We start from the raw sequence: 25,978 nt of genomic DNA, 5'->3' as shown, positions 1-25,978 counted from the left end.
TTTTCATCAGAAGGTATAAAATGTCCTAATCCTAGAGAGATGACACCATGACATAGTTCTTTTCTATTTTATAATATTTTCATTTCATGTCATTAATTTATTTCTATTATATTTTTATGTTTTGCATTACATTATAGCTTTATATATTTTATTCAGTTTTCTTTTCTTTATTTTTAAAATCTTAACTTTAATACAGCTGTTACCCTGCTTCCATGTTTTTACCTTGCTGACAAAAGATCACAAATAAAATGGACTTTGAAATTCACACATGAGCAGGTCCATATGTGTTGAGAGCTCATCTGATATTTAGCATCAGCTCCAACTGTGCCCATTCATGATCCCTGGCAATAAAATTAACTTTGATTACACTGCATTTCCCTGAACCACAGAATATAAGTGATGAATTGTTACAATCCATTCTGTTACTACTGTTCCTATAATCCAGATAACTTTCTCTTATATTTACTTCTGCTGATTTTACTGGCAGGAGCTGTTAAGTACAGAAATCACATCAGAATAAGTTAATATTTGTACTTCTCTTGGGAGATGAGAATCTTACATAACAGAGAACAAAACTGCATGCATAGAGTCCAAAAGGAGTACGCATCTCTACTGGTTAATATTCTACCCAGCCCTCTCATTGTCTGGTCCTTTACCCACATGATAGGGAAAAAAGTGTTGAAATTTTGACCCATAGAGAAGATTGCGTATGACTCAATAAAATTGAGCCAATAATAATGAACGATTTTAAAAGTGGATCAGTTTTCATCATCCGGGTTTAAATATTGCAGCAAAATATGTACTGCAATTATGACAATCTCTTATTTTTCAATCCTTTTGCATCTTTTTATAATTCCCCAAGGCTTGGAACTCTAAAAATAAAACCCTAGCACAGTTAAATTAATTCAATTATTATTGTTTCATGTGGTCTTTATACTGATGTTATCTGTTTAATTAAGTTTGTCAATTAAGTAGGTGTCTTAAGAGTTAACATAAATCTGTATTCCAACAAGTAAGGCAAGTCAGTCTGGGAAGCATGCAATTTAATTTATACAATGATGGTGCAATTATTCTAGGACACATTACGTACATAATTATGTACATAAAGAACAAATCAGAGGTGGTATTCAGCTGGTTTGCACTGGTTCAGGTGAACCAGTAGTGAAAATCTTGAGCAGTTCAGAGAACTGACAAATCCTACCTGGCTGGCCCTGCCCCCACCCACCCGTTTGCTCCTTGCCCCACCTGCCTGCTTGCCCCCACCCGCCTACTCGCTCCCACCCACTCACAACTTGCCCCGCCTGCTCGCCTGCTGCTCGCCCCTGCCCTCTGTTCATCCCACCCACCCTGCCCCGCCCAATCACTTCTCATCTTGCCTTCCTGGCATAACTGTTGCTTCTGTTTGGCTCCTCGCTTGCGTTGACCACATGGTCTCTGCAGGCCAGCCAGCTTGCCTGCCGCCCAACTGAGCGGCCCTGGGCTGGGTAAGCCTGCGAGTTGCAGCCTAGCTAGCTGTCTCCCATGTCCCATGTGGCACTGCCAGGTTGCCTGCCTTCGTTGCGGCCTACCACGCCGCCCAACTGATATCCATGCCTCACCCATTCTGCTCACTGCAGTTGCCTGCGAAGGTAAGGCACTCAGCCGAAGGGCCACCTCGGGGTGGACACAGTGAGGCTCAGCTGCCTTTCAGGCCTGGCTCTTGCCAATCACCATCCTTCTGCCCACATGCTGCCTGCTCTCCCTTCGCCTCGGGTCAGGGGATGCGCCAGTCCCCAGCTCTGACCTTCTCTGGGCCTCCTCCCCCATGCCGCCCAGTCTCCCTTTGCCTTGGGTTGGGGGACGTGCTAGTTCCTGGCTTTGGCCTTCTGGGGCCTCCTCCTGCATAGCACCTGCTTCCATTCGCCACACGTTACCCTGTTTCCACTCCTTCAGAGGCCCTGCCCTTACTCAATCTCCCTGCTTCCTCCCCCATGACCGCTTCTTTCTTCCTCCCATGACCTTACCTTCCTCCCGTGACTGGTGGCAAAGGGGAAGGCCCTGAGCCGCCGCTGCTCGGCTCCCTTGCAGCCTGCATCTCTCTCCCCTTGTTGCAAGATGCCTGCAGCTGCCTCCTCTTTTTTTGGGGGGGTGTGAGAAGCTTCTAGCCGCCACTCTGTGCCAGCACAAGCAGCCTCCAGCAGCTTCTGCTGGCTGAGTTCCTGTTGGGAAAGAGCAGCGGCTGGAGGCTGCTCGCACCAGCAAAGAGGTGGCAGCTTCGGACGTTTTCTGGGCTCAAAAACGGCCAAGAAATGGCCAAAACCTGGCCTGAAAAATGACAGATGGAAATGCCCCGTTTTCCGCCTCCACCCCAGCCATACGTTTTCAAGCCCGGGCTATTGCATATTGCATGCTTTTCACTCCAAGCAGCCCACGCTTGAAATCGCATGGCTGGGGCGGAGGAGCAGTCCTCCTTAACAAGCTCCAAAACTTGTTTGAGTTTTGAAAGAGGCGATGGTGAGGCCCCTCCTCAAGAAGCCCACCTTGGATCCAGTTATTTTAAACAATTTTCGTCCTGTCCCCAACCTTCGCTTTATTGCAAAAGTTGTTGAGAGGTGGTGGCACATCAGCTCCCGCTGGTCCTGGATGAAGCATTACACCTAGACCCGTACCAGTCGGGTTTCAGACCCAGGTACAGCATTGGTGTACAGCATTGGTCGCACTGGTGGATGATCTCTGGAGGGCTAGGGACAGAGGATAGTCCTCTGCCCTGGGCCTGTTAGATCTCTCAGCGGCTTTTGATATCATCGACCATGGTATCTTGCTGCGCACCTCGAGGGGTTGGGAGCGGGAGGCACTGTTTTACGGTGGTTCTCCTCCTACCTCTCGGGATGCTCGCAAGCGGTGTCGGCGGGGGGGCAGAGGTTGACCCCGAGGCCCCTCACATGTGGGGTTCCTCAGGGGTCGGTTCTCTCTCCCCTGCTGTTTAACATCTATATGAAGCCACTGGGGGAGATCATCCATGGTTTTGGGGTGGGGTATCATCAATATGCTGATGATACCCAACTTTTTATATCCACCCCGAACCAGCCCAGTGATGCCCTCGACGTGATGTCCCGATGCCTGGAGGTGGTGCAGCTCTGGATGGGGAGGAACAGGCTCCGACTCAACCCTGACAAGACAGAGTGGCTGTGGGTACCGGCGTCTCGGTTCCAAGGGAATATTCCATTTTTGGTCATAGGGGGAGAGGTGTTGCCCCCTGTGGATAGGGCGCGCAACTTAGGCGTCCTCCTGGATGCACGGTTGACTTTAGAAGACCATGTCATGATCGTGACAAGGGGGGCATTTGCCCAGATTCGTCTGGTGTGCCAGTTGCACCCCTACCTGGACCGAGATGCCCTACGCACAGTCACCCATGCACTCGTCACCTCCCGGATCGACTATTGCAACGCTCTCTACATGGGGCTGCCCTTGAAAACCACTCGGAGACTTCAGCTGGTGCAGAATGCGGGTGCGCGGGTAGTGATGGGAGTGTCCTGATGCTCCCATGTCACACCCCTCCTGCGTGACCTGCATTGGTTACCGGTTGCCCACTGGGTGAGGTTCAAGGTGCTGGTGATTACCTATAAAGCCCTACATGGCTTAGGCCCGGGGTATTTGGTGGATCACCTGCGGCCAGCAACAGCTCCCCATCGCCCCGTGCGCTCACATAGAGAGGGCCTACTTGGGGTCCCGTCGGCCAAACAATGTCGGCTGATGGCCCCTAGGGAGTGAGCCTTCTCTGTGGGCGCACCTACCCTCTGGAATCAGCTCCCCTTGGAGCTCCGGGTAGCCCCCGACCTTCGCTTCTTCCGCCGTGACCTTAAAACATGGCTGTTTCGCCAAGCTGGCCTGGATTGAATGGGGTTTTAATGGGAATTTTAGTTTTTATTGTTGAATTTTAATTGGACTTGTTGTTTATTGCTGTGAGCCGCCCTGAGTCCTTGTGGAGAAAGGGCGGCATATAAATCCGATAATAAAATAATAAAACTGCTCCAAGCCTGGTTCCTTGTGGGCGCTGGAAGTACTGGCCTTCCCCGCCCAGTCAGCCCACATTCCTCTCTCACTCCAGGCACCAATTTCCCCCAGTGCCCCACACATGCAATCCCCCAAAATTTTCCGCAGGGAGGAAAGGCGCACTGAGGCCACCAGTGGGCTTGTTAAGGCATGCAAATTGCAATATGTTACCGCTAAGCTCCGTGGCTTCCTCACACGAGCGTGGAAAAAAATTGGATGCTTCAGCCAGAGCCGGGCTTGGAGCAACACAGCAGCAAGTCCAGGTGCTCAATCTACTCCTCAAGCTCCCAATGCCCGAACCGGCAAGCTGGGAGAGATTCTTCATTGTGCTGGTGAAAACATACAATATGGACTGAGTGGGCTTTTTTCCTTTTCCCCCCCACCTCCCCATTGTGATTCAGCGCGGCGCTGACAGCCGAATGGAGGCGGAAAATTCTCTTTTTTTCCCCTAGCCTCCTTTTGCCAGTATGCGCAAGTCACGCTCGGCAGGCAGTCACGCTCTTTAGATGGGCTTTTGTCAGTCCAAGAAGGTGGGCGGAAGGGGCTCGGAATGGTACCTCGAAATCACCCTGTCTCTGCAGCATTGGCCCGCCTGAGCCGCCCCACCTTGCCTTGAGTGACATCAAGTTGGCATGCCCACTCAGTCACATGACCACCAAGCCATGCCCGCCAAGCCATGCCCACAGAACCAATAGTAAAAAATTGTGAATCCCACTACTGGATCTATTCCTTTTCAGGTCACTGACTCACAGAATGTCCACATTCAATGTTGATGTTTTGGCTTTTCTCTAATAGCAACATGAACATGTCCCATAGTTTTTATACGGTATGTCCTAATAACATTGTCTTCATTTCACTATCGTCCCAAATAAACAATACCTTAAATAAGTACTGTTCTTCTTTTCACACAGTTTTTGCCATGGATACAATGTGGTTACCTCACTGTGCATTTGGTTGCGTGACATGAGATTGGAACATGCGCTTCTGGCTGCCGTAAATATATCCTTTCCTCTATGGTTCCCAGGCACTGCCCTCTATAACCATTTTGACTTAAACTGCAGGTGAGACGAGATATATCTTCTACAGATATATCTTCCCATGTAATGCCTGACTGGTATTTCAGAAATGTCTTCCAACAAAGGGTTTTTTCATGATTGAACTATTCATTGTATTTTAGGGCAGTGGGAGGACACAAAGTTTATACTTGTTTGCTTATCCAATGGGCCGCTTTCAGACGTTACTGCCGTAGCCACTTGCTGTCAGCACAGCCATTACTCTGCAGCTTTTATTGACTGTTCTCTCCCACTTCATCTCTTGCTCTTTCTCATCTTTTTAGCCTGACAGGTCATAAATGCAATAGAAAGATATTGGGTAAGGTGGGATAGAATTCTCCAATGTTCCTTACAATGCTCTGAATCTGTGAACTTTCACATGGAATATTTTTGAACACAGCTTTAGTGCTTTCTTGAAAAAGCATTAGACTTTTTTCAAAAATATTCAAAAATAGTCAGGTTAACAGGCCACAAGTGTGAGACAGGGAGGGAACTCCCTCTGAAAGACTGGGAGAACTCCTTCCTACTCCATCCCACATTCCTCTCCACAACTGCAATTTGTCTGGAAACTCCAGCCAAATGGAGTCACAAATTTGAAGACATGGAACATGCCATTTTAGGCTGCCTCTTCCATTCATTTTCCTACATTCTACATTGCCTATATGCAGGACCTGAAAGCAAGATAAGAGGGTAATCACCATTTCCAAAGCAGATTACCTAATGCCAAGCCCTCCATAGTAAGTATATGAGATAGATGAATATCAAGCTTCAACATAAATCTTCTCAAAATCCATCTGTAGATGATATCAAATACCTAGCCCAAAACATTATTCTATGGCACGAAATTGTGGACATTTGCAGTATTAAAGGCAGCAGTTTTATTTTAGTTAGATGTATCCAAGATTAGGAATTAGTGTTTTTGTAAAATTGCCAGATGAGGTTCACCAGTTGAGAACATGAAACGTTAGGAAAGTTGCTGTAACATTTACATGTGCAAACAGTCTTTGTTTTATCAATAGGTTCTTGACCTGTGGTATCTCTTCTACGCTCAGTTCACAAAATCTTTGATGCAATAGATGAATCTCTACGTAGCATCCCTGGAGGTCCATGTTACCCTCCCTTGCTACCACATGGCTGCCAGCATACGTAAGTATTACGTAGCTACTGTTAAATCGGAACACAGTGTTAATCTGTAATTTCATGATATATTTTCTATTTCCAAAAACTTTCCAAAAAATTTTGCAATAGTAACTAACGAATTATAGTCTTGGAGGTATTATAGAGAATTATCTGCAGAGAAATTGTCCAATTTGTAGAAATCTGATAAATTCATGTAATAAGCATTAATGACCATAGAGTGATCAGTAAAAGAAAGAGACAAAGAGACAAAGTGAGGAAGAGTTTTAAGTCTAATAATGGAGATATAAATGCTTAGTTGATTCATATGGGCAAAAAAGAAAATATTGGTCAACTGGTGAAATAAGAAATGATTTTAAATGGGATAAAAAAAAACAAGCTATTAAATATTAAAATAATTAAGTTATCTGGATAAAGAGAATTAAAACAGGTTGAGTAGTATTTTCTACACATATAGTAAATATATTTGTATGCATCCATGCCAACTCATTTTTCCAGGGGGGGGAGGAGGGGAGACAAAAAGTATCAAAACATTCCATCAAATCATAGCAGTACTACTCTACAAAGCTTTGGTAAGACCATACTTAAAATACTACATCCAGTTTTGATCACCCCAATACAAAAAAGATGTTGAGACTTTGGAAAAAGTTCAGAGAAGAGCAACATAAACAATTAGGGGTCTAAAAGCTAAAACATATGAAAAATGACTACAGAAACTGGGTATACCTAGTCTAGTGAAAAGAGGGACCAGGGTGACATGATAGCAGTCTTCCAATACTTAAAGGGCTGCCACAAGGAAGAGGGGGGCAACTTATTTACCAAAGCAGTTGTGGGCAGGACAAGAAGCAATGGATAGAAACTAACCAAGGAGAGAAGCAACCTATAACTAAGGAAGTGAGAGCAATTAATCAGTGGAACAAATTGCCTTCGGAAGTTGTGGGTGCCCCATTGCTGGAGGCTTTTAAGAAGAGACTGGATAGCCATTTATCAGAAATAGTATAGGTCTCCTTCAAGAACAGGGGGTTGAACTAGATGACCTCCAAGGTCCCTTCAAACTCTGTTACTGTTATTTCAAGATTACTAGTAAGATTCTATTTAAAATTAATTAATAAGTCAGTTTCCATTTCCCTCATAATCTTTTCAGCTGTTAATAGGTTCTGAGAGTTTCCTTTACTAGCATTGGGGTGGAAGGAGGCTGCAACTTTAATGTGTACCCTATAAATCACTTTATGTGCAAGTCTCACAGGGTTGTTTTGGGGGGAATGTGGGAGGATAGAGCATTATGTCTACCAACTTGAGTTCCATAAGAAAATCTAACCTAATAAGTAAACAAATAATCTGTTATTGAATCTTATAAAATTGAATCTTACAACGAATCTTAGAATGCTTTGACTGAAATTATTTTAAATCTCTACCAAGCAAAACTTGAGTCATAAGCACAAAAAACAATATTGTATTTCCACCTATGAATAATTTATTAAAAGTAAAATAACAATAATTTTATTATAAACAATATATAATATAATATATATAATATAATATATAATATAATATAAACAATTATATTATAACAATAATAATAATAAAATAATTTTACTTACTGAAATGTAAATAAAATTAGTGAAAATGGCAGATGCTAAGTAAAAGCGGTAATATATTTATATTCAGCTACAATATAAAGTATCTACTTCTGAATAGTGAAAAGAGTAGTTACCAGACTTTCAGCTTTAAAGAACATTTTGTCATATGTTCTTATTACTTAGGAACACCAGACTTGGATTTTTATACAGCGGAAAGGAGATGGGATGTAATCAGTTTAAGTATAGGAAAGCATACCAAAAGAGCACCCAAGAATATAACTAACACTTCCTTACACTTGGATATTGTGGAATGTCCAAGGAATACATGGGGGAAACCATTAGAGACAAGTATGCTGTCTTCCAGAAAGTTCCACAGAATATTATTTGATCTATCTGTAGCCAATGGTTAATTGAGCACACAAATGTGTTAGTTTCGCACTCAGTGAAACACTGAATTCTAATGTGGTGAATATGTAAAGGAAATGAAGAAAATACCAATGGAGTCTGTCATAAGTAAAATAGAGAAATTTAGGCTTCAAGAAGCCATTGTGCTATATTTGAATTATATTACTGAACATAAATAACCATGGCTTTATACATTATACATACCTTGATCAATGTTTTTGGGGCTGAGTACTGAAGGACTTGATCCCATTTCTAACATTTGCCAAATTTCCTCCAAGGAACTAGGTGCACTAGATGATAACAGACTTTGCTGGGATAGGCTTGGACTTTCTCTTCTGAGCTGTTGAGACTGCTGTACCACAGGGGCTTTAGATACTGAGGGATCTGCAGTGCAGTTTCTTGTACATGAGTCTAATCCAATCTGTGGAAATGACCAATGTCTGAGATCAATGTCATGTGGAAATAGATGAAAAATATTAAAAAATAAAAAATGGAATAAATTTTTAAGTAAAAATTTAAGAAAATGGAACAGAACACATTTTGTAGAAATCAGTGCTGTGATTTCCCAATTATGTGGTCTTTTTACTGCAAAAGCTTCTTGTCCAGACAACTTCTGCATGATTTTCAAAGCTCTTAGCAATAATTTGGCAATGCAATTTGAGTGAATCACCTTCGTATGAGCCTTAGTTTCAGTTTCTCCATATTCTACTACATATATACAGCACTACACCAAGAAACAGGCACAGAGGTTAGGGCAAAATGAATGCTTTTGCAGAGGAATAAACAAATATGACAGCTGTAATGTTATTTTTTTTTCTTCAAACACATGAAAACTTTGAAACAGCAAAAGAAAAGGGGGGAAAATCAGATAAATCAACTAATCCATGGACAATCAAATGAACTGAAAGTCTGGCACGAACTAGTGAATTAGAATGGAAGTGAGGATGGAAGTGAGGATGAATTAAAAAAATTAATTGCTTTTGCAAAAAAAGAAAAAGAAGAAAAAAAGAGAGCACCATCACATATGGAGCCTCTAAAAATGAGAATCGGTTGGCAATGAGGTGTAATTTAATGACAATGAATATGTACATATATATGTCTCTCTGGTCTCAAATTTGTCCAATCACTGCAATATAGGTAATAAATCACATTCTGATTTGAGGCAGATCTGTTAATCCCTGAATAAAATCCTCCCTATCCCTCCTCTCTCCATCAAAATGTATTTCTTGAGGACGCATTATAAGTTTAAAAAACTTGAACTTTTCTCTTTTTGGTACATGTCAACATCAAATGTCCTATGCTTCTGAACTAAAGAGATCTCTGTAGAAAAATCTGAATCAGGGATAGGGCCAGTTTGTCACCTTTGTTCTGCCTAGATAATTAAATACCTTTCCAAATTGGCTCATTTTGTACTGGGTAGGAGTTGTTTGTACAAATCAGAGTCCATATCTAGTCAGGACTCAAGTTGCACTTCCCATGTAACTGAAATTAATTTTTTTGCCATAAGTGACAATAGTTGTGGGAAAAATATCACATGGTTAGGAAACATGAAAAATGGATCAGCAGATGGAATTGAAATTAGATAACATTACAATGAATTAATAAAAGCAATTATTTAATGTTAATTTACCTACATAGAATTGCATATATAACCACTTGAAATAAAGAAAAAATTCTTTCAGAAATAAATTTATTTCAAAGAAAATATGCTTCTATTTATGCTCCATTGGGTGTAATTTAAGGCTATAAAACACCATGTTTTAAAAGGATTTCTCCTACTTCAGGACAACTGCTACTGCTTGGGATATTTTCTTTTTTCTTTTAATATGATTGTATTAAATTTTAAAATAATGAATAAAAGTAAACAAACAAGAAAACAGAAAAAGGGAAAAATGAGACAAAATGCAAGGTAAAAGTGTGAAAAAAGGAAAAAAGAAAGGAAAAAGGATGGTTTCCAACTTTCTTTGGTACAGATGTAGATTAAAAAAAACTTTTACTCTAAAATTAACAATAATCTAGATTAAATGTACCTAAGTCTCTTCTAACAGGATTATGCCATCAATCTTTATGGAAACACAAACATGACACATTGCTACAATCTCCAAAGAAATGATGAATTGTACCTCAACTGTGTTCTCCATGGAATAGGGATGGAATCTGGATATTTGGGCATAGCAAAATCAGAGGTATTTCACAATACTCTTCAGAGCCTGGCTTTTGCACAGCTTGCCTATAATATCATTACAATCAACAAGAAAGGATCTAGCATTCTAACAGCAACCTTCTTGTCCTTGGTATAAGGTTGAGGTTCTGACATACTGTCTGGAAGAGAACATATTACCTGTTTTGTAAGATGGCGTTGCAAATGTCCTAAAGCTAGAAAATGCTGCTTTGCTTCTTGTACAAGTTCTTTGGGATAAAGGGCACCAGGGAATGTGTCATTCTCATTTTTTGAATCATTGCAATCCTGAAAACCTAGAGAGATGACAAAACAAAGAATGAACCTTTTATGCTATACACAAATTGAAAGACGAGTCGCAGTACTTTAGCTTTAAAATTAAATTCAAGGCATCTATTTTGACCTCAGGTTAGTTATACAATAATGTAATTTTTCATTGTTCTTCATCTTCAGGAAACAAAACAAAAAAGTGTTTATTTCAAGAATCTTCTTATATACATGAGAAGTATATAAAAGAGCTTTTTGCTATTATGTAACAAGTAGTTGCTACCTTGACCTTTTAAAGCAGCAATCAAGGTTTTCATAGCCAAGAATAAGAAACAAATACTGAGTCTGTTCATGTTTCATACCATCATGTTCAATGTTGAGAGCAACTGTGCTCTTATTCAACAGCATTTCATTCTCAAGCTCTGACTAGGACCTCTTAACCTTGGCAACAAGCCTACATGCAGTGCACTTCACTTCATTAGTTTTTTCAATCTCAAGAGATTGAAGTTCTTATGCAAGAATTGAGATTCTTCTCTCCAATGAGCTTACCTTCCTTTGAAGCTTCTCCAAGTTCTGTTCTTAGTCTATTTACCATCTCCAGTAGCTGCTGTTTCTCTTTGCTCAGACAGCAGATCTTTTTTGCAGCTGCTTTCAGTCTGGCTTGAATCACTTTTCCATGGTTTCTAAAATGTTGATGAGGTCCATCACCTGCACCCATACTAAGTAACTGTTGCTTGGGATGAACAGAATCCTCCTGGAGCCATTTTACCAGTGGATTCTAGAAGCAAAATGAGATAAAGATTATTCCAGAATAGGAATCCCTTACCTTTTGACACTGGTAAAATATTTCAACCTGCTGGAGGTTTTCTGGGTGCTTTTGCAAAACAGTTGCTAAGAAGGGCTTGGATTCCAAATCATCAATTACACAGCACCAGTGGTGAACCAGTTTAGTACCGGTTCGCTGGCTGCGCATGCGTGCTGTGCGCCAAGCGTGTGCTACATGTGCACATGCGTGCTGTGCACCAAACATGCGCTGTGTTGTGTGCACGCATGCGCAGTACGCACCCAAAGAGGCTTGCTAAGATAAGTAGAACAGCGAGGGGGGGAATCGTCGGAACCTATTTTTTAACCGGAGAACTGGTAGTAAAAAATGCTTTTAAAAAGTTTTTTTTTAAGTTCCGAAGATCAGCTGAATGACATTCGATCATTGGAACTTTTTTTTTTTTTTTTTTTTACCTTTTAAGCATTTTTTTACTACCGGTTCTCCAGAACAGTATTATTAAAAAGAAAATGAAGGGCATTTATATTTCTTAATGAACAGAGTAAAGTGTTCCCTATAGTAAGATAGCCCACATGAAGTTTGCAAAAAAGCACCTAAAGGACTCTCAGACTGTGAGGAACAAACTCTGAGTGGGCTTTCATGTGCTTTGCACTAAGGAGAGGCTTCCATCTAGCCACTCTGTCATAAAGCCCAGATCGGTGGGGGGCTGCAGTTATGGCTGTCCTTCTGAAACTTTGTCCCATCTCCATACAGAATCTCTGGAGCTCAGTCAGAGTGACCATTGAGGTCTTAGTCACCTCTCTTACTAAAGTCCTTCTCCCCCAATTGCTCAATTTGACCAGGCAACCAGCTCTTGGAAGAGACCTGGTTGCGCCAAACTTCTTCCATTTGAGAATTATAAAGGCCATTGTGCTCTTAGGAACCTTCAGTGCAGCAGAAATTTTATTGTAGCCTTCCTCAGATCTGTGCCTTGCAATAATCCTGTCTCTGACCTCTGCAGGCAGTTCCTTGGACCTCCTGGCTTTGCTCTGCTACAGTATGCATTGTCAGCTGTGACGCCTTCTATAGAGAGGTGTAACGTGCCTCTCCAAATCATGTCTGATCAATTTAATTTACCACAGGACATTCAAGGTGTAGAAACATGTCAGCAACAATCAAGACAAATGGGAGGAACCAGAGCTAAATTTCTTGTGTTGTTGCCAAGGGTCTGAATTAAGTCAATGTGAAATTTCAGTTTTTTCTTTTTAATAAATTTACAGACATTTCTAAAATTCTGTTTTCACTTTGTCTTTATGGGGTACTGAATGTAGATTAATAAGAAAATAATGAATTTCAATAAATGTAGAATCAGGCTGTAGCATAATAAAATTGACAAAAGTGAGGGGGGTCTGAATACTTTCTGAATATTGACCTACCAGCTTCTACCAGTAAAAGGTACTTCTTACCACTGCAAGCACATGAGTTTCCCAGCTATTACAGAAGTTAGTATATTCAGCATACAGATTGAAAAAAAATAAGGGGTGAGGGTATAAAGGCATGTTACACTCCTTTGGCAACCTGGAGTCAGTTTCACTATATTCTGTCTATACTGTGAGTTCCTGAGTTGTTAAGTTTAAGTTTCTTGTAAAGACAATGAGATATTTTGGAATTCCCATTTTTCTAAGCACATTCCACAGTTTGACATTATTGGCACAATCAAAAGCCTTCATGGAAATTTACTTTTTTCTTCTTTAGTTTAACTTGGAACTTATAATAACAGGAAGTTAGAACTGAAGCAGTGAACTGATACAATGATAGTGAAGACATTTAATTTATTCAGTACTATCATTGCTACTGTACGAAATAAACCCAGAAATGCATTCTTAACCCTTAGTTTTTCTATTATTTTAAATAGAAACATAGAAAACTGATGGCAGAAAAAGACACAGTGGTCTATGAAGTCTTCTCCTTGAGTTAATTTGCGTTTTGTTTTCTTTTTAATATATCTATTATTTTTAATTATTATTTTTATTTAATTTTTGTTGGATAATGGACATGTGTTTACCTTAAACATGTTAAACATGTTTAAACTCAGTTTCTGATGACTGACCCACTTCATCTACTGGAACTTGGTTCCAAGCTTCCACTACTCTTTCTGCGAAGTAATACTTTCTAACATTACTTTTGAACTTTCATCAGTTTGAGATTGTGCCTGTGTGTTCTTGATTTTTGCTTAATATTGAAAATACTGTCTTCTAGAACCTTATTTGCACCCTTAATATATTTAAAGGTTTCAATCATGTCACCCCCTTTCCCTTCTGTTCTCCAGGCTGTACATATTCAGTTCTTCTAGTCTCTCCTGATTTGTTTTGTGCCTCAGACCTTGCACTATTTTTGTTGTCCATCTCTGGACTCACTCAATCTTATCAGTATCATTTTTAAGTAAGGTCTGCAGAATTGGACACAATATTGCAAATAGGTTTGGCTAAAGCCCTATATAGAGGGATCAGGACCTCCTTTTTCCTGCTGGTGACCCCTCTAGTGATGCATCCCAGAATTTTGTTTGTCTTCACAACTTCCTGGCCATACCGTTCGCTCGTTTTGCAGTCATCTGCTATTATATTCCTTAACTCTGTGCCATGAAAAGTGAATTATACCCTAGAAAATGAAGCCTTATGAATTCCTCTAAAAAAAAGAGTGATCCCATGAATGTGAGTCTGTTTTGCCCTTCAAAACAGAGCAAAACAGGGTAATAACGGCTTATTACCAATGGAGCCTGTATTACACCTTCAGTGCTTACTCCACATTACCTTCAAGATACAATTTTGATAAAACAAAACACATTTTTATGAAAAGAGGAGAAGAAAAAAAATCAAAATCATCACATGACCTGGGGCCTTAAAGCTAAGTTTTAATGTAACCCAAAGATCTTCTTAGATATTCTACTTGTTAAATAATGTAGATAAGCAGAGAAGCATCCTTGCAACAGCTTTTTTTCTGCAAAATTTTCTTCCATGGAAATTCTAAAACAAATTTACATTTTTGGAGTTGGCAGGCAGAATTAAGCTGGTAAATTTAAGTTTGACAGAATATTACTGTGTTTCTCCAAAAAGAAGGCCGGGTCTTATTTTCTTTTGACCTCCAAAAAAACGGCTAGGTTTTCTTTTTGGAGGGTTCTAATTATTGACTCACATCGTGGCAGTGGCACCGACAGCCCCGCCCAGCAGGAGCCCACTGCTGGTCCACTTCTTCTGAGGCTGCTTGCCGCCACTCACACGCATCACCCGGCTTCTGTTTTGGCTTTAGATATCTGCCGGAAGGCATCTGCAGCCGATAACAGAGCTCCAGATCAATGCAGAGTCCTGTTATTGGCTGCAGATGCCTTCCGGCAGGCATCTGAAGACAAAATGGAAGTCACGGCAATGCGTGCGAGTGGTGGCAAGCAGCCACAGAAGCAGCTGAAGAAAGCAATGCAGGTGTCAGGGTGTGCAAGGCCTGGTAATAGGGCAGCTCCACCCCCCCATCCCCACCCTACCTTATTTTTTACCTGTGTGCCTCGCCTCACCCCTGCACCTCGGGGTGAGCGGGGTCTTAATTAGAGCTAATTTTGTGGGTGGGTCTTAATTTGATCGCATGGGCTCAAAAACGTGATAGGGCTTCTTTTCAAGGTGGGTCGTCTTTTTGGAGAAACATGGTATACATTTAATTAACACCAGCCAAAAGTGAAAAAGGTATTTACTGAAGGTATTTGACATGTGAGGAAAAAACATTTGTAGCAGAGCATGATAAATTTCAACTTACGCAGCTGCAAACTTAGTTAGCTCTATCTGAGATACAATAGTACAACTTAATTTTCTTTCCGTATTCAGTAAGAGTTCAGTTCAGTTAACCCAAATAGATTATTAGAATATATCTATCATTAACCCAGATGCAGCAAAGATATCTAGAATTACAATGCCTCCTAGCGGAAGTAGTAGGAAAGGCATGGATCCTTTCATAAACTGGTACTGTTTATATATGAGGTCAGAATATGTGAAGCGTTTACAGTGAAAGCAAACAAATGTGTACCCCTTTTGCTCCAAATCAATCCCTATATTAAACATTAACAGTTATAATTTTCATTTCTCATTTTCATACCCCTGTTCTTGAATGTTCAATTTCATTTTTTTCCAAAAACTTTACAGCAGCAACTTTACTGTGGTGCAATGTACCTGAAACAATAAAGAGCAGGACAAAGCAGATGTCAGCTAAAGAACTCTAAGGATACGTCAAATCCTTTCTAGTTAACATACTATTAACTAATTATTAACGAGATTGATGAAACACAGAAGTATAATTGGGGGGGATCTTCATTGCTATATTTAGTGACAATGAAAATGTACTTACTGAAACAATCAAATAATATATTAGTCTAATTTATCTACAGATGACAGAAATTCTTTCCAGACATCCTCTTATCATTGGACCTTATTTGTTATAGCAAATTTTTATTTCTTTATTTTTAGTAAGCAACTTTTTTTCCAGTAGTCCTGTAGCTGCTGGCCCTAGTTGCTCAGCCAACAGTCCTGAGTCCTATGGGCCACTTGTCACCTAGATGTCCAGGAACTCCAACAGCTAGTGTGGTCCTTGATGATCCAGGTGATGACCAATCCAGTACAGATTTATGTAAATGTTTCACCACAGTGTTTATAGGAGGGACATTCTTCACCTGGCTCCTTTGATGAGAACTGTCTAGTATGTTGAACCTCTGGCATAGCTCTCATCTTCCTCAGAGCATGCAAGAATTATAACATATAATAGTAGATGTGAAATTTATTTCCCTTACCATCATTCCCAGTGACAAAGTAGTCTGGATGGAAAGTTTGAGTAGCTTTATTACATCTAGTTACATTAAGAGAAGACACAAGTACTTTTCTTGGAGCTTCTGTTGCATTTTCTTTCCGTTTGTCTATTGCCTCGCTTTTCCCCTCCAATCTTCTGATCTCTTCTTCCAGGGACTGCTTATGGTCTGCAAAAATAAAAATGCCCATTTTAGGTTGAGAACTTGCAGACATGATAGCCTGATTACATTTATAAATTAAAAGAAAAATATCTAAAAATTCTCAAATATATATATTTTCCTGGAACAGCAGTACTATTGATCTGCTGCAGCAAAGGTAATAAAAGTGTAATGGCATCTTAATGATTAAATAAATTACAAGTTTTAACAGATTATAGACCTTAATCAGACATATACTTTTATAAAAGCTTCATATTATAAAATAATTTTCTTATTTCTATTTGGTTTTCAGGAACTGGTTAAATTAGCTTTTGCTGGTATTCTTTTAAAGATTAGGATAGGAAGAATGATTCCAGAAGCAATTTCAATTCCACATAGTAAAAAAACCCAGTGAAATTTGATTTTTTAAAATGTCAGGCAGCCAATAAACTTATAATACTTCTTGTTTTATATAAAATACATGTACATGTACGAAAAAGAGAAAAATAGTAACATGGAATTTGGTAGGCACTGATTAACTATAATTTTAATTTTATTTCCAACAGCAGATGGGTTGAATTTGAATAGTTTAAATTTCATTTTAAGAAGAGACTTTAATATTGCTGCAACTGATAAGCATATATTCTCACAAGAGTGGAATAATACTTTGATTGGAGGGAGGCAGTTTCAATGACCATGACTAAATCAGGATCTTAATATTTGCTCCTAAGAATAAAGGAGGAGGAGGAGATAGAAGGGGAGCTCATCAAATTTGCAGACAATACAAAGCTGGGGTGTGGCTAACACTTTGGAAGATAGACTCAAGATTCAGAAAGATCTTGGCAAAGTTGAGTATTGGGCCCTATCCAGCAAGATGCAGTTCAGTGGTGAGAAAAGTAAGGTCCTGCACTTAGGCAGGCAAAACCAAATGTACAGCTTTAGTATAGATGTTACTTGGCTTAACCATAGTAATTAGAAAGGGATCTAGATGTCCCAGGGGACTACCACTTAAGTATGAACTAGAAGTGTGCTGCAGCTGCAAAAAAGTCCTAGGCTGCATCAACAGAGTGATAGTATCACTCTATACTGCACTAGTGAAGCCACACTTAAAATATTGCATCAGATTTGGAGGCTAAACTGTACAATGAATGGTTAAGGGAATTAGGTATGTTTAGCCTAAGAAAGAGAAAGATTAGGGATGACATGATAGCTGTTTTCCAGTATGTAAGGGGTAGTCACAGAGAAGAAGTGGTTGACATATTCTCTAAAGCACCTGAGAGCGACACAAAAGCAATGGGTGGAAGTTCATCAGAGAGATCTGACCTGGAACTAAGGAGAAATTTCCTGACAGTGAGAACAATTAATCAATGGAATAGCTTTCCTCCTGGAATTGTGAGTGCTTCATTGCTGGAGATTTTCAAGAAAAGATTGGACATCCATTTATCCAGAATAGTATAAGGTCTCCTGCCTTGAGCAGAGAGTTGGACTAGAAGACCTCAAAGGTCCCTTCCAGCCCTGGGTTTCTATGTTTTTAAAGTTCTATAAATAGAACTGTTTTTTATTGCTAACACCTGATAGAAACAAAATGCAGACTTTGTATATGGAAGCCACATACTAGACAGCATTATGTCTACATAATAAGCTGCAGATGTACAAATCAATCTATTAGGCACTGATCAAAATTATTGGAGTTAATTATATAAGTTAAAATTTTAAAAAAATGAGCTGGAGAACATACACTTAGAATATGGGATCAATGTAAGGAACAGATTTAATATCCCTAATCTATGAGGAAAAAATCCTTGAAGAGCTATGGGAACATTTGCAGAGGGAATATATATATATATATATATTTTATTATAATTTTTATTAATATATTCTATGCACTAATACACAAATAAAATATACAATCCTGCCACCATGGTATAATATGATTACATTGTCCATAAGTATAAAATCATTCCTTTATACATACATATTTGCCACCATATATATATACATCATCATATATCTATTCTATCCCACCTTTTCTGGACCCAATCGTACCATACTTTCCAACTGTTATAAAATTCTGAATCTTTTTTACCATTGATCAATCTAGTTAAGGGAATATATATTCAGGAATTCTTCCACTAGAAAGCCATGTTCAAAGGCAATAGAGCACCATGGAAAGATAAATATTCACTAAACTGTTTAAAGCTACAAGAGAAGACATAGTTAAAGTACTAACTATTCTCTGTAATAATATGGAACATTGTATGTATGTATGTATGCATGTATGCATGTATGTATATATGTATGTATGTATGTATGTATTTATTTATTTATTTTATTGGCTGCCCATCTCACTATGGGGTAACTCTGGGTGGCTTACAGTTACATCTAAGTTAAAACATAAAAAGTTAAAATAAAATCTTAAAACCAAGGACACATGGGGAGGGTGGGAGCGGATTGGGGAGGAGGTAGGATCTGTTATTAATCAACCACTTCCATTGTGCTGTTCCCCCACTGGAGCCAGAAGCCGATTGGCAGAGCCACATCTTTTAGCCCTTATGAAAAGATAGGAGGGTTGGGGCCAACCTCACATTGGGGGGCAAGATGTTCCGGAGAGCAGGAGCAATAGCAGAGAGGGCCCTCCTTCTGGATCTGCCAGCTGGAATAATTGGGCTGAACGTATCCGCAGCATGCGTCTTCTGCCGGCATGAGTGGTACGGGCCAATCCCAGTAGGGTGAGATGATCCTCAAGTAACCTGGACCCATGCCATGAAGGGCTTTAAAGGTGATCACCAACACCTTGAATTGTGTTCTGACCTAGGCTTCCTGAATCTGTAAAATACACGAGTCCCAAAAACCTCTTTTATTGCAACAGCTGTGAATTCTGTTCATTCACAGATGAGTCCCAAATAGTTGTAAAGAGTCCTTCGGGATAAGGCTGATAATCACCCCCCTTTATCTCCCTTGACACGCTGCCAAAGACCTAATTGGCAAAGCCACATGGAGTCCAGAATCAAACAGAGCTTCAGACTTTAAACTGAACAGAATTAACAATGTTGCTTCCTGCAAAGGCCCATGTGCCTTTGCTCCTCTTTTAAGTCTTATGGGAGGGGCCAATCATCCAAGCCCTACTCCTGAGTCATCCCTTTTGTTTTAACTGTTCTTGCCTTCTGGCAGCTTTGCGCATACGCGCATTGGAAACAGGCTCCCCCGTTCCTCTGCCTCACTGAGGTTCGACTCTGGAGGCTCCGGAAGCAGCACATACCTCCCAGATGGCCCTTTCTCTGCCTCCAATGCAGAGCCCTTGTCCAAGTCTTTCCCAGACTCCAGGACTGGCCCATGTTCCTCCCTAACCTCCTCACTGTCTGACTGTTGCCAGCTCCGCAGGTCACCGGCGGACCACAACAAATTGCACCTGTAAGCAGACTTGTAGCCAATGCAGTTTGTGGAGCTGTGGTGTAATGGGGGCCATTCTTGGCCCCCCCAAAACTACCCATGCTGCTGCACTCTGCACCAGCTGTAGCTTCTGAATGCTCTTCAAGGGTAGCCCCATGTACAGCACATTACAATAGTCTAGTTGTGAGATGACTAGGGACTGAACAACTGAGGGCAGAGAATCCTGGTCCAGGAAAAGCTGCAAGTGGCACACAACACAAAGTTGTGTATAGGCTTTCTTAGCCGCGACTGCTACCTGTTCCTCGAACAAAAGTTGCAAGTCCAGGAGAAACTACAAGTTGTGGACCAGGTCTTTCTGGGGCAGTGCAACCCCATCCAGAGTCAAAGATGGCAAAGTCTCGGATCGCGGATCCCCATGTACCTAAAGCCATTCAGTCTTACTAGGGTTCAATCGAAACCTGTTGCTCCCCATCCGGGTCCTCACAGCCTCCAGGCACCGTGAAAGGACAGTCATGGCATCACTTGGGTCATCAAGAGTGGAAATACAGCATCATCAGCATACAATGTATACCTCAGTCTGTAGTGATGGATGATCTCAAATTGGATTCAAAATTGGAGACTGAAATGCTAATTAATCATCTGGTAATATGCTTTAGTCATATGAGATTCCTCAGAGAATATAAATATTTAGAAGAATGTAAACGTAAGAGAGAGCCAGTTTCGTGTAGTGATCAAGATATCAGGACTGAATTCTAATCCTACCTTAGGCACAAAGCCAGCTGATGAAGGAGTAAATTTTGCCAAAAAAACTGCATGGACTTTGTCAGGAATCATCACAGTATGAAAAATAAAAAACAAGAAAATCTTCCAAAAAACACAAGAGCAGCTTTTGTTAAAGGAGACCTAAATTTATAAAATATAGAGACCCTACTTGGCAAATTAAATCCATTTTATTACCAGGAGGAAATAAAACTACAGCAGAATTAGTTATACCTGCGTTTTGTATTTTCATTTTGGTGTCATCAAAGGAAGCTGCCTGATTATTAAGGGTCTCCATTTCTTTTCTCATTTCTGCAATAACAGACCTCAAGATCTTGTTCTGCTGCTGTAAAGTCTGGATATCAGCAGGAAGAAAATGTTCAGAAACTCCTACAGTACCCTATGGGTAATCAAGAAATTAAGGAAATTATCAAAACTGCCTCCCTCCAGAATAGAATAAGTCATTCAAAGAAGCAAGCAAAATTACCAGTAAAATCATTCTAATGACATGCCATATGCATCAAAAAAATGAACAGTATAGTTAATAATCTTTAAAAATATTTGTGGAACTATTTTAGCTATTTATCACTCATATATAAACACACACATACACATAACTATAGTACAGGTAGTCTCAACTTACAACTGCAATTAGGATCAGAATCTTGTTCACTAAGCAAAGTGGTTAAACAAGATGTCCTGTGACTGCTTTACTTAGCAACTGCAATCCCAGCACTCCCAGTTAGAGTCTTAAGTGAGAATTATGGGCTGTTAAGTGTACAGAGTCCCAGGTAAGGAGTGCAGGATTGCCAAAAGAGGGTGATGAGGCAATGGAAGATCTAGCATGTGTGAGCATTGCTGCAGTGCAGTGTAAAACCTCAGCTGCCCACCTGGCCCAGCAGTGCTTCAGAAACCTTCTGAATGTAATTTGGCAAATGAGATTTCTGAACCAGGGCTCCTGAAGTTCTCCAAGCCAGCATCCAATTTTTCAGAGACTTGGAAACAATCAGAAGGTTTCTAAAGGACTGTGAGAATGGGATACTGGCTTGGAGAATAAGTGGTGATGAAAGTCAGTGGGGCGCAGCAAAGTCTGTGAAGCGCAGGATGGTGGGGGCAATTGGGGTTTTGCAGAATGGTGCTGAGGTGTTGACATGGTTGGTCATATTTCTCAGACTGCCCTCTACTTCAGCCTCATTGCTGCCCTTTGGGTGCTGTTGTACACTGCAGCAAAAAGGGTATAGATTGGGAAAAGAGATAGGCAGATAAAGGGAGCCGCAGAGCTTCTGTGGCTGTTAAGTGTGGGCCAAATGTCCTAATGTTGATCATATGACTGTGGGATGCTGCAATGGCTGTAACTTTGGACACAGGTTGCAAGTCCATTTTTTTCAGTGCTGTTGTAATTTCAATCATTGAATGAATGGTTGTAAATTGAGGACTACCTGCAATGAAAACTTAGCAAGAGGAAATTTCCATGAATGACAGCAATTCTATTTATGAAGATTAAGTTTGCAAAATTTGCCAAATTTTCAGTGTGCTGCTAATCCTTTATTAGGTTTTAAGAATTTATGTATGATTCAGAGCATTAATCAACATAAAGTCACTTGCAAATTTTAGAAAGAATTCTCTCTCAACTTGTATTGCATATATCACCTTTCAGGTTCTATTCCTGACACTTCTACCTAAATGGATCTCATCTTCCAAGATGGGGACAAAATTTTACCTAATTCTGTGCAGAATGATGTCAAGCAAATTAGATAATATTGAAGTAGACAAACAATGGACAACATAGCTTTTAATGCAACATCATATAATCAATATAAGAGAAATATTTTCCAAGAAATTAAATGTCACATGTCAAATCAAATATACTTGGAAATTAGTAATAAGAGTACAGTAATAGAGACAAAATTACCCCCAAAAGTAATGAAATTTAAGTTGTGAATGAAATCTAAACAAAAGTCCATATTTTCAATATTAGTATATCTTTCCAAATGTACATCAGCAGTACATTTTCAATCCTGAAATATCATTTATCATTTTCTTAGATGACCTTCTCTGTCTAAAAATTCTGTAACTAAGTATTTTCAAATCTCTGCTTCTGAACTCTTTTCAAAGATACTTTTTAAAACAATAAATAGTGAGCAACCACTAGAGTGCAGCATAAGATTTTTTAAGATTCAAAACAGTCTCAATATATTTGATAGTATATATGAAATGGGTGTTAGCAATGAAAAAATATTTCTCTAAAAGACAAAATCAAATACTGTATCAGAAACATTGGCAAGATTCAGAAATACAGTAATATTTCTCAGTGGTTCATATACTGTGAAGAGTTTAAATCTGATTTAACAGTTGGAAATGGTAATAACATTTTGACAACACAGAGCAATGTTAAGTACTTACTCACACAAACTTTTGTGTGAGTTTAGTAATTAAACAGAGACATCTTATGCAACATGATAAAAAAAAGCCAATGAATCATGTTAATGTGTTAGATTTTTAGCTTACATGTGAAAGCTTTTACACCCTCATGTCAATTTGACTGGTTCTAACAAAAGATTCACACAACTACAGATTTCAGATTTTGGAAACCTGCCCCCCCCCCCCCCACGCGACCATCATAGTATGATGGTTTTGAAAGATGATTTTTAAAAATTGACATGTAATCTTAAGACGCTTGAGAGGATATATCATAACATTTCTTAAGCGCTAATACAAAGAATATCAGTCTGTTCTTTAAGTCTTAAGATCCTAATTATAACCATGTAACAGTAAAACTGGTTGCATAGGAAGACTGAGTTCTTTGTTACTATATACAGTACACTTGATCTTAACCAATTAATAAAACATGTTCAAGCAAAAACAAATGTCAAGGATGTTTGAAATTGGATTCCTGCATTGAGTAAAAGTTTAAACGTGTTGGCCTAAATAACCCCTTTCAACTTTATAATTCTGTGTTTTAAATGCTAATTAAAAATTTCACTGTGTAATATTTATTGGCCTTTTGTAACTAATTATTATGATATATTTCTCTATAATTATCTTACTTATACTATAAAATAATTCAGTTACTCTTTGCATTGATCTTCCTTTTGATGTACATCATACATATCCACAGAAAATCTCCCTGAGGATAAAGGTATCAACATCATTTTACAACAGTGTTTTTATTCAGAAGAAATGACTAAGCAATTCCTCAAAAAGCAGTTTATAAAGATTCCTGTATAGGGAAATATGTTTCCTCTATACCTTCTTAGGAGAAAAGTGTTACCTCATAGCTAACTAGCTTTATCTATTAAATGATGTAAAAGGAAAAATTTGCAAAGAATTATTGGACTAATTCTACTTCTGGCTGTATATTATAAACTGTTAAAAGCCAGTTACCCATGCAATACAATCTTCAAGGACAAAGAGTAGTGAAAATGACTCCACAAATAATCAAAAGATATTTTTCTCCAGCCTTTTATTTATATCCAGGAAATATAAAACCTTTCAAAGGTACCCACAATGCCATATTGATGTAAGCCTAAAAATAGCCGAAGCCAACAATTATCTAGCCTAAGGATGGGCAATCCACAGTCACCAATCAATTCCCAATGTTATTATGTTTTCTCCAGACCTCCCTCCTAAATTGCTATCAAAATTCAGCAGCACAATTTGCTGCTACAATTTGCCAGCATTATATGCTATTAAAATTAGACACTGAATCTTTAAAATGTTTTAAAGATTTTTTTTAATGTAATAATTTGGAAAAGTTTTATTTTTGTTATCCTGCCTTTTTTTCAGTTTGTTCTATTTATCATCCATTCCTTTTGTTTTTTAATGCATTACTTCATCTGACCAATTGAAGAACCTCAGTGCTTAAGCTGAAAGCATCCATAAAATCACTATGGAAGCAACATACTGTAAATAAAGCCATAAATAATATAAAAAACATCATTGCTAGTAATGGTTAAATAAGTAACTGCCTAAGAAGACATTTTGGAAATAATTTGCCATTGTTTTCTTTCCAGTGACCCACCTGGCTTCATGCAAATTCCCTAAAAGCAGGAAATGCTTTCCACCAGTCAAAAACAGTATTTTACAGTTCTACAAGATCTAATTCGTTTTTCCTCTTACAAAATACAATTGCAAATCTGCATTCCCAGAGTATGATTTCTGCTTAAGGGTCAAAGGATTTTCAAGATCATATGAACAGTTTTATATTTAGAAAACACAGACAACTGCCCCCAAAATATACATGTTTCTGTCTTGCATTGTAAAGTATTTGATTAGTTCTTCTATAGCAGGGGTGTCAAACTGGATTTCTTTGAGGACCGGATCAGCATTATAGTTTTCTGCGGGCCAGCCAGGGATGATGGTAGGAGCGAGAGATGGGACAGACAAGTTCCTGCCGGCCAAAACATTTTCAGCCTTGACAGCCTCCTGCGGCACCCTGCAGACCAAAATGTTTTTGGCCTGGATAGCGGCAGCAGCACTTTCCTGGCCAAAACGGTGCATGGGGGGCACATGGGGGCGCATGTGTTCCCCCCCGCATCTCATTTTGGGCAGCAGAGTGCTGCAGGCCGAAAACAGGGCGGGGGGGGCCCTGCAGCCTCCCACACCCCATTTTGGCTACCAGAGGCTCCACAGGCTGGTTGTTGCGGCCTGCGCGGTTTGTTGCTGATCCCGACGACGAGGAGGGTGGTGTGGTGTCGCACCAGCAGCCTGTGCAGCTGACGCTCGAGTCAGACAGTGAGGAGGCTGAAGAAGATGTGGTGCCAGAGGCAGGGATTCAGCCAGGGCCTTCAGAACCTCCAAAGGCTCCTTTAAGTGCAGAGGATGAAGTGGAGGAGCCTCTTCTCAATGCACGAGCACGCAGAGCTGCCAAAAGGCAGGAGTGGTTCCTCAGGAGGAGGTCTCCTCGAGAGTAAGGCTTGGGGCTAATTGGCCACTCCCTTAGCCTATTTAAGAGTGCACACAGCTTATAAAAAGCTGCAGGAAACAACGTTCGTTCGTTCGCTGATCATTGAGTTTGGATTTTCTCTGCAAACAGTGCTTCTGGGCTTTTTGCCAACTCTAGTAAAACTCTATCTTATCTGTGGAATTTCTGGCAGGTTGTTAAGAACGTTTTATTAACAGCCTGCATTTGCAAAAGACTGTGTTTTGAAGTAAACTGAGTTTTGTTCCGCGTTTGTGTGTGCTGCGTTCTTTGGGATCTGTAGCTGGGGCAGAACACTGATCCTTTACTATTTCCAGGCTGGCCCCGCAGGCCAGATTTAAGCACCCCGCAGGCCGGATCTGGCACCTGGGCCTTGAATTTGACACCCCTGTTCTATATAGGATTTGTGGTGAAGAAAAACACTAGCTTCCTTGTGAACAAGCCACAGCTCTAGAGTCTAGAGATGATATGTGCCTGAGGATTCAGTACTTGCTAAATTATTGCTCTGACGAAATGGG

General features: G+C 39.9%; 1 protein-coding gene across 1 annotated transcript in view; it reads right to left on the bottom strand.

The window, feature by feature from the left end:
- Positions 1–25,978, bottom strand: part of CCDC57 (coiled-coil domain containing 57) — a 64,085-nt gene that overhangs the window by 6,133 nt on the left and 31,974 nt on the right. The window contains 6 exon segments of the mRNA XM_070934661.1: positions 8,411–8,627; positions 10,548–10,681; positions 11,202–11,430; positions 15,550–15,623; positions 16,238–16,420; positions 20,774–20,939. Of these exon segments, the coding sequence (XP_070790762.1) occupies positions 8,411–8,627; positions 10,548–10,681; positions 11,202–11,430; positions 15,550–15,623; positions 16,238–16,420; positions 20,774–20,939 (1,003 nt within the window).

Source organism: Pituophis catenifer, unplaced genomic scaffold (genome assembly GCF_029215685.1).
Source record: "Pituophis catenifer annectens isolate HBS135680 unplaced genomic scaffold, rPitCat1.0.hap2 SCAF_2, whole genome shotgun sequence".
Classification (NCBI taxonomy): domain Eukaryota; kingdom Metazoa; phylum Chordata; class Lepidosauria; order Squamata; family Colubridae; genus Pituophis; species Pituophis catenifer.
Note: the sequence above shows the minus strand (reverse complement) of the source record. Positions and strands in the feature narration are given on the sequence as shown.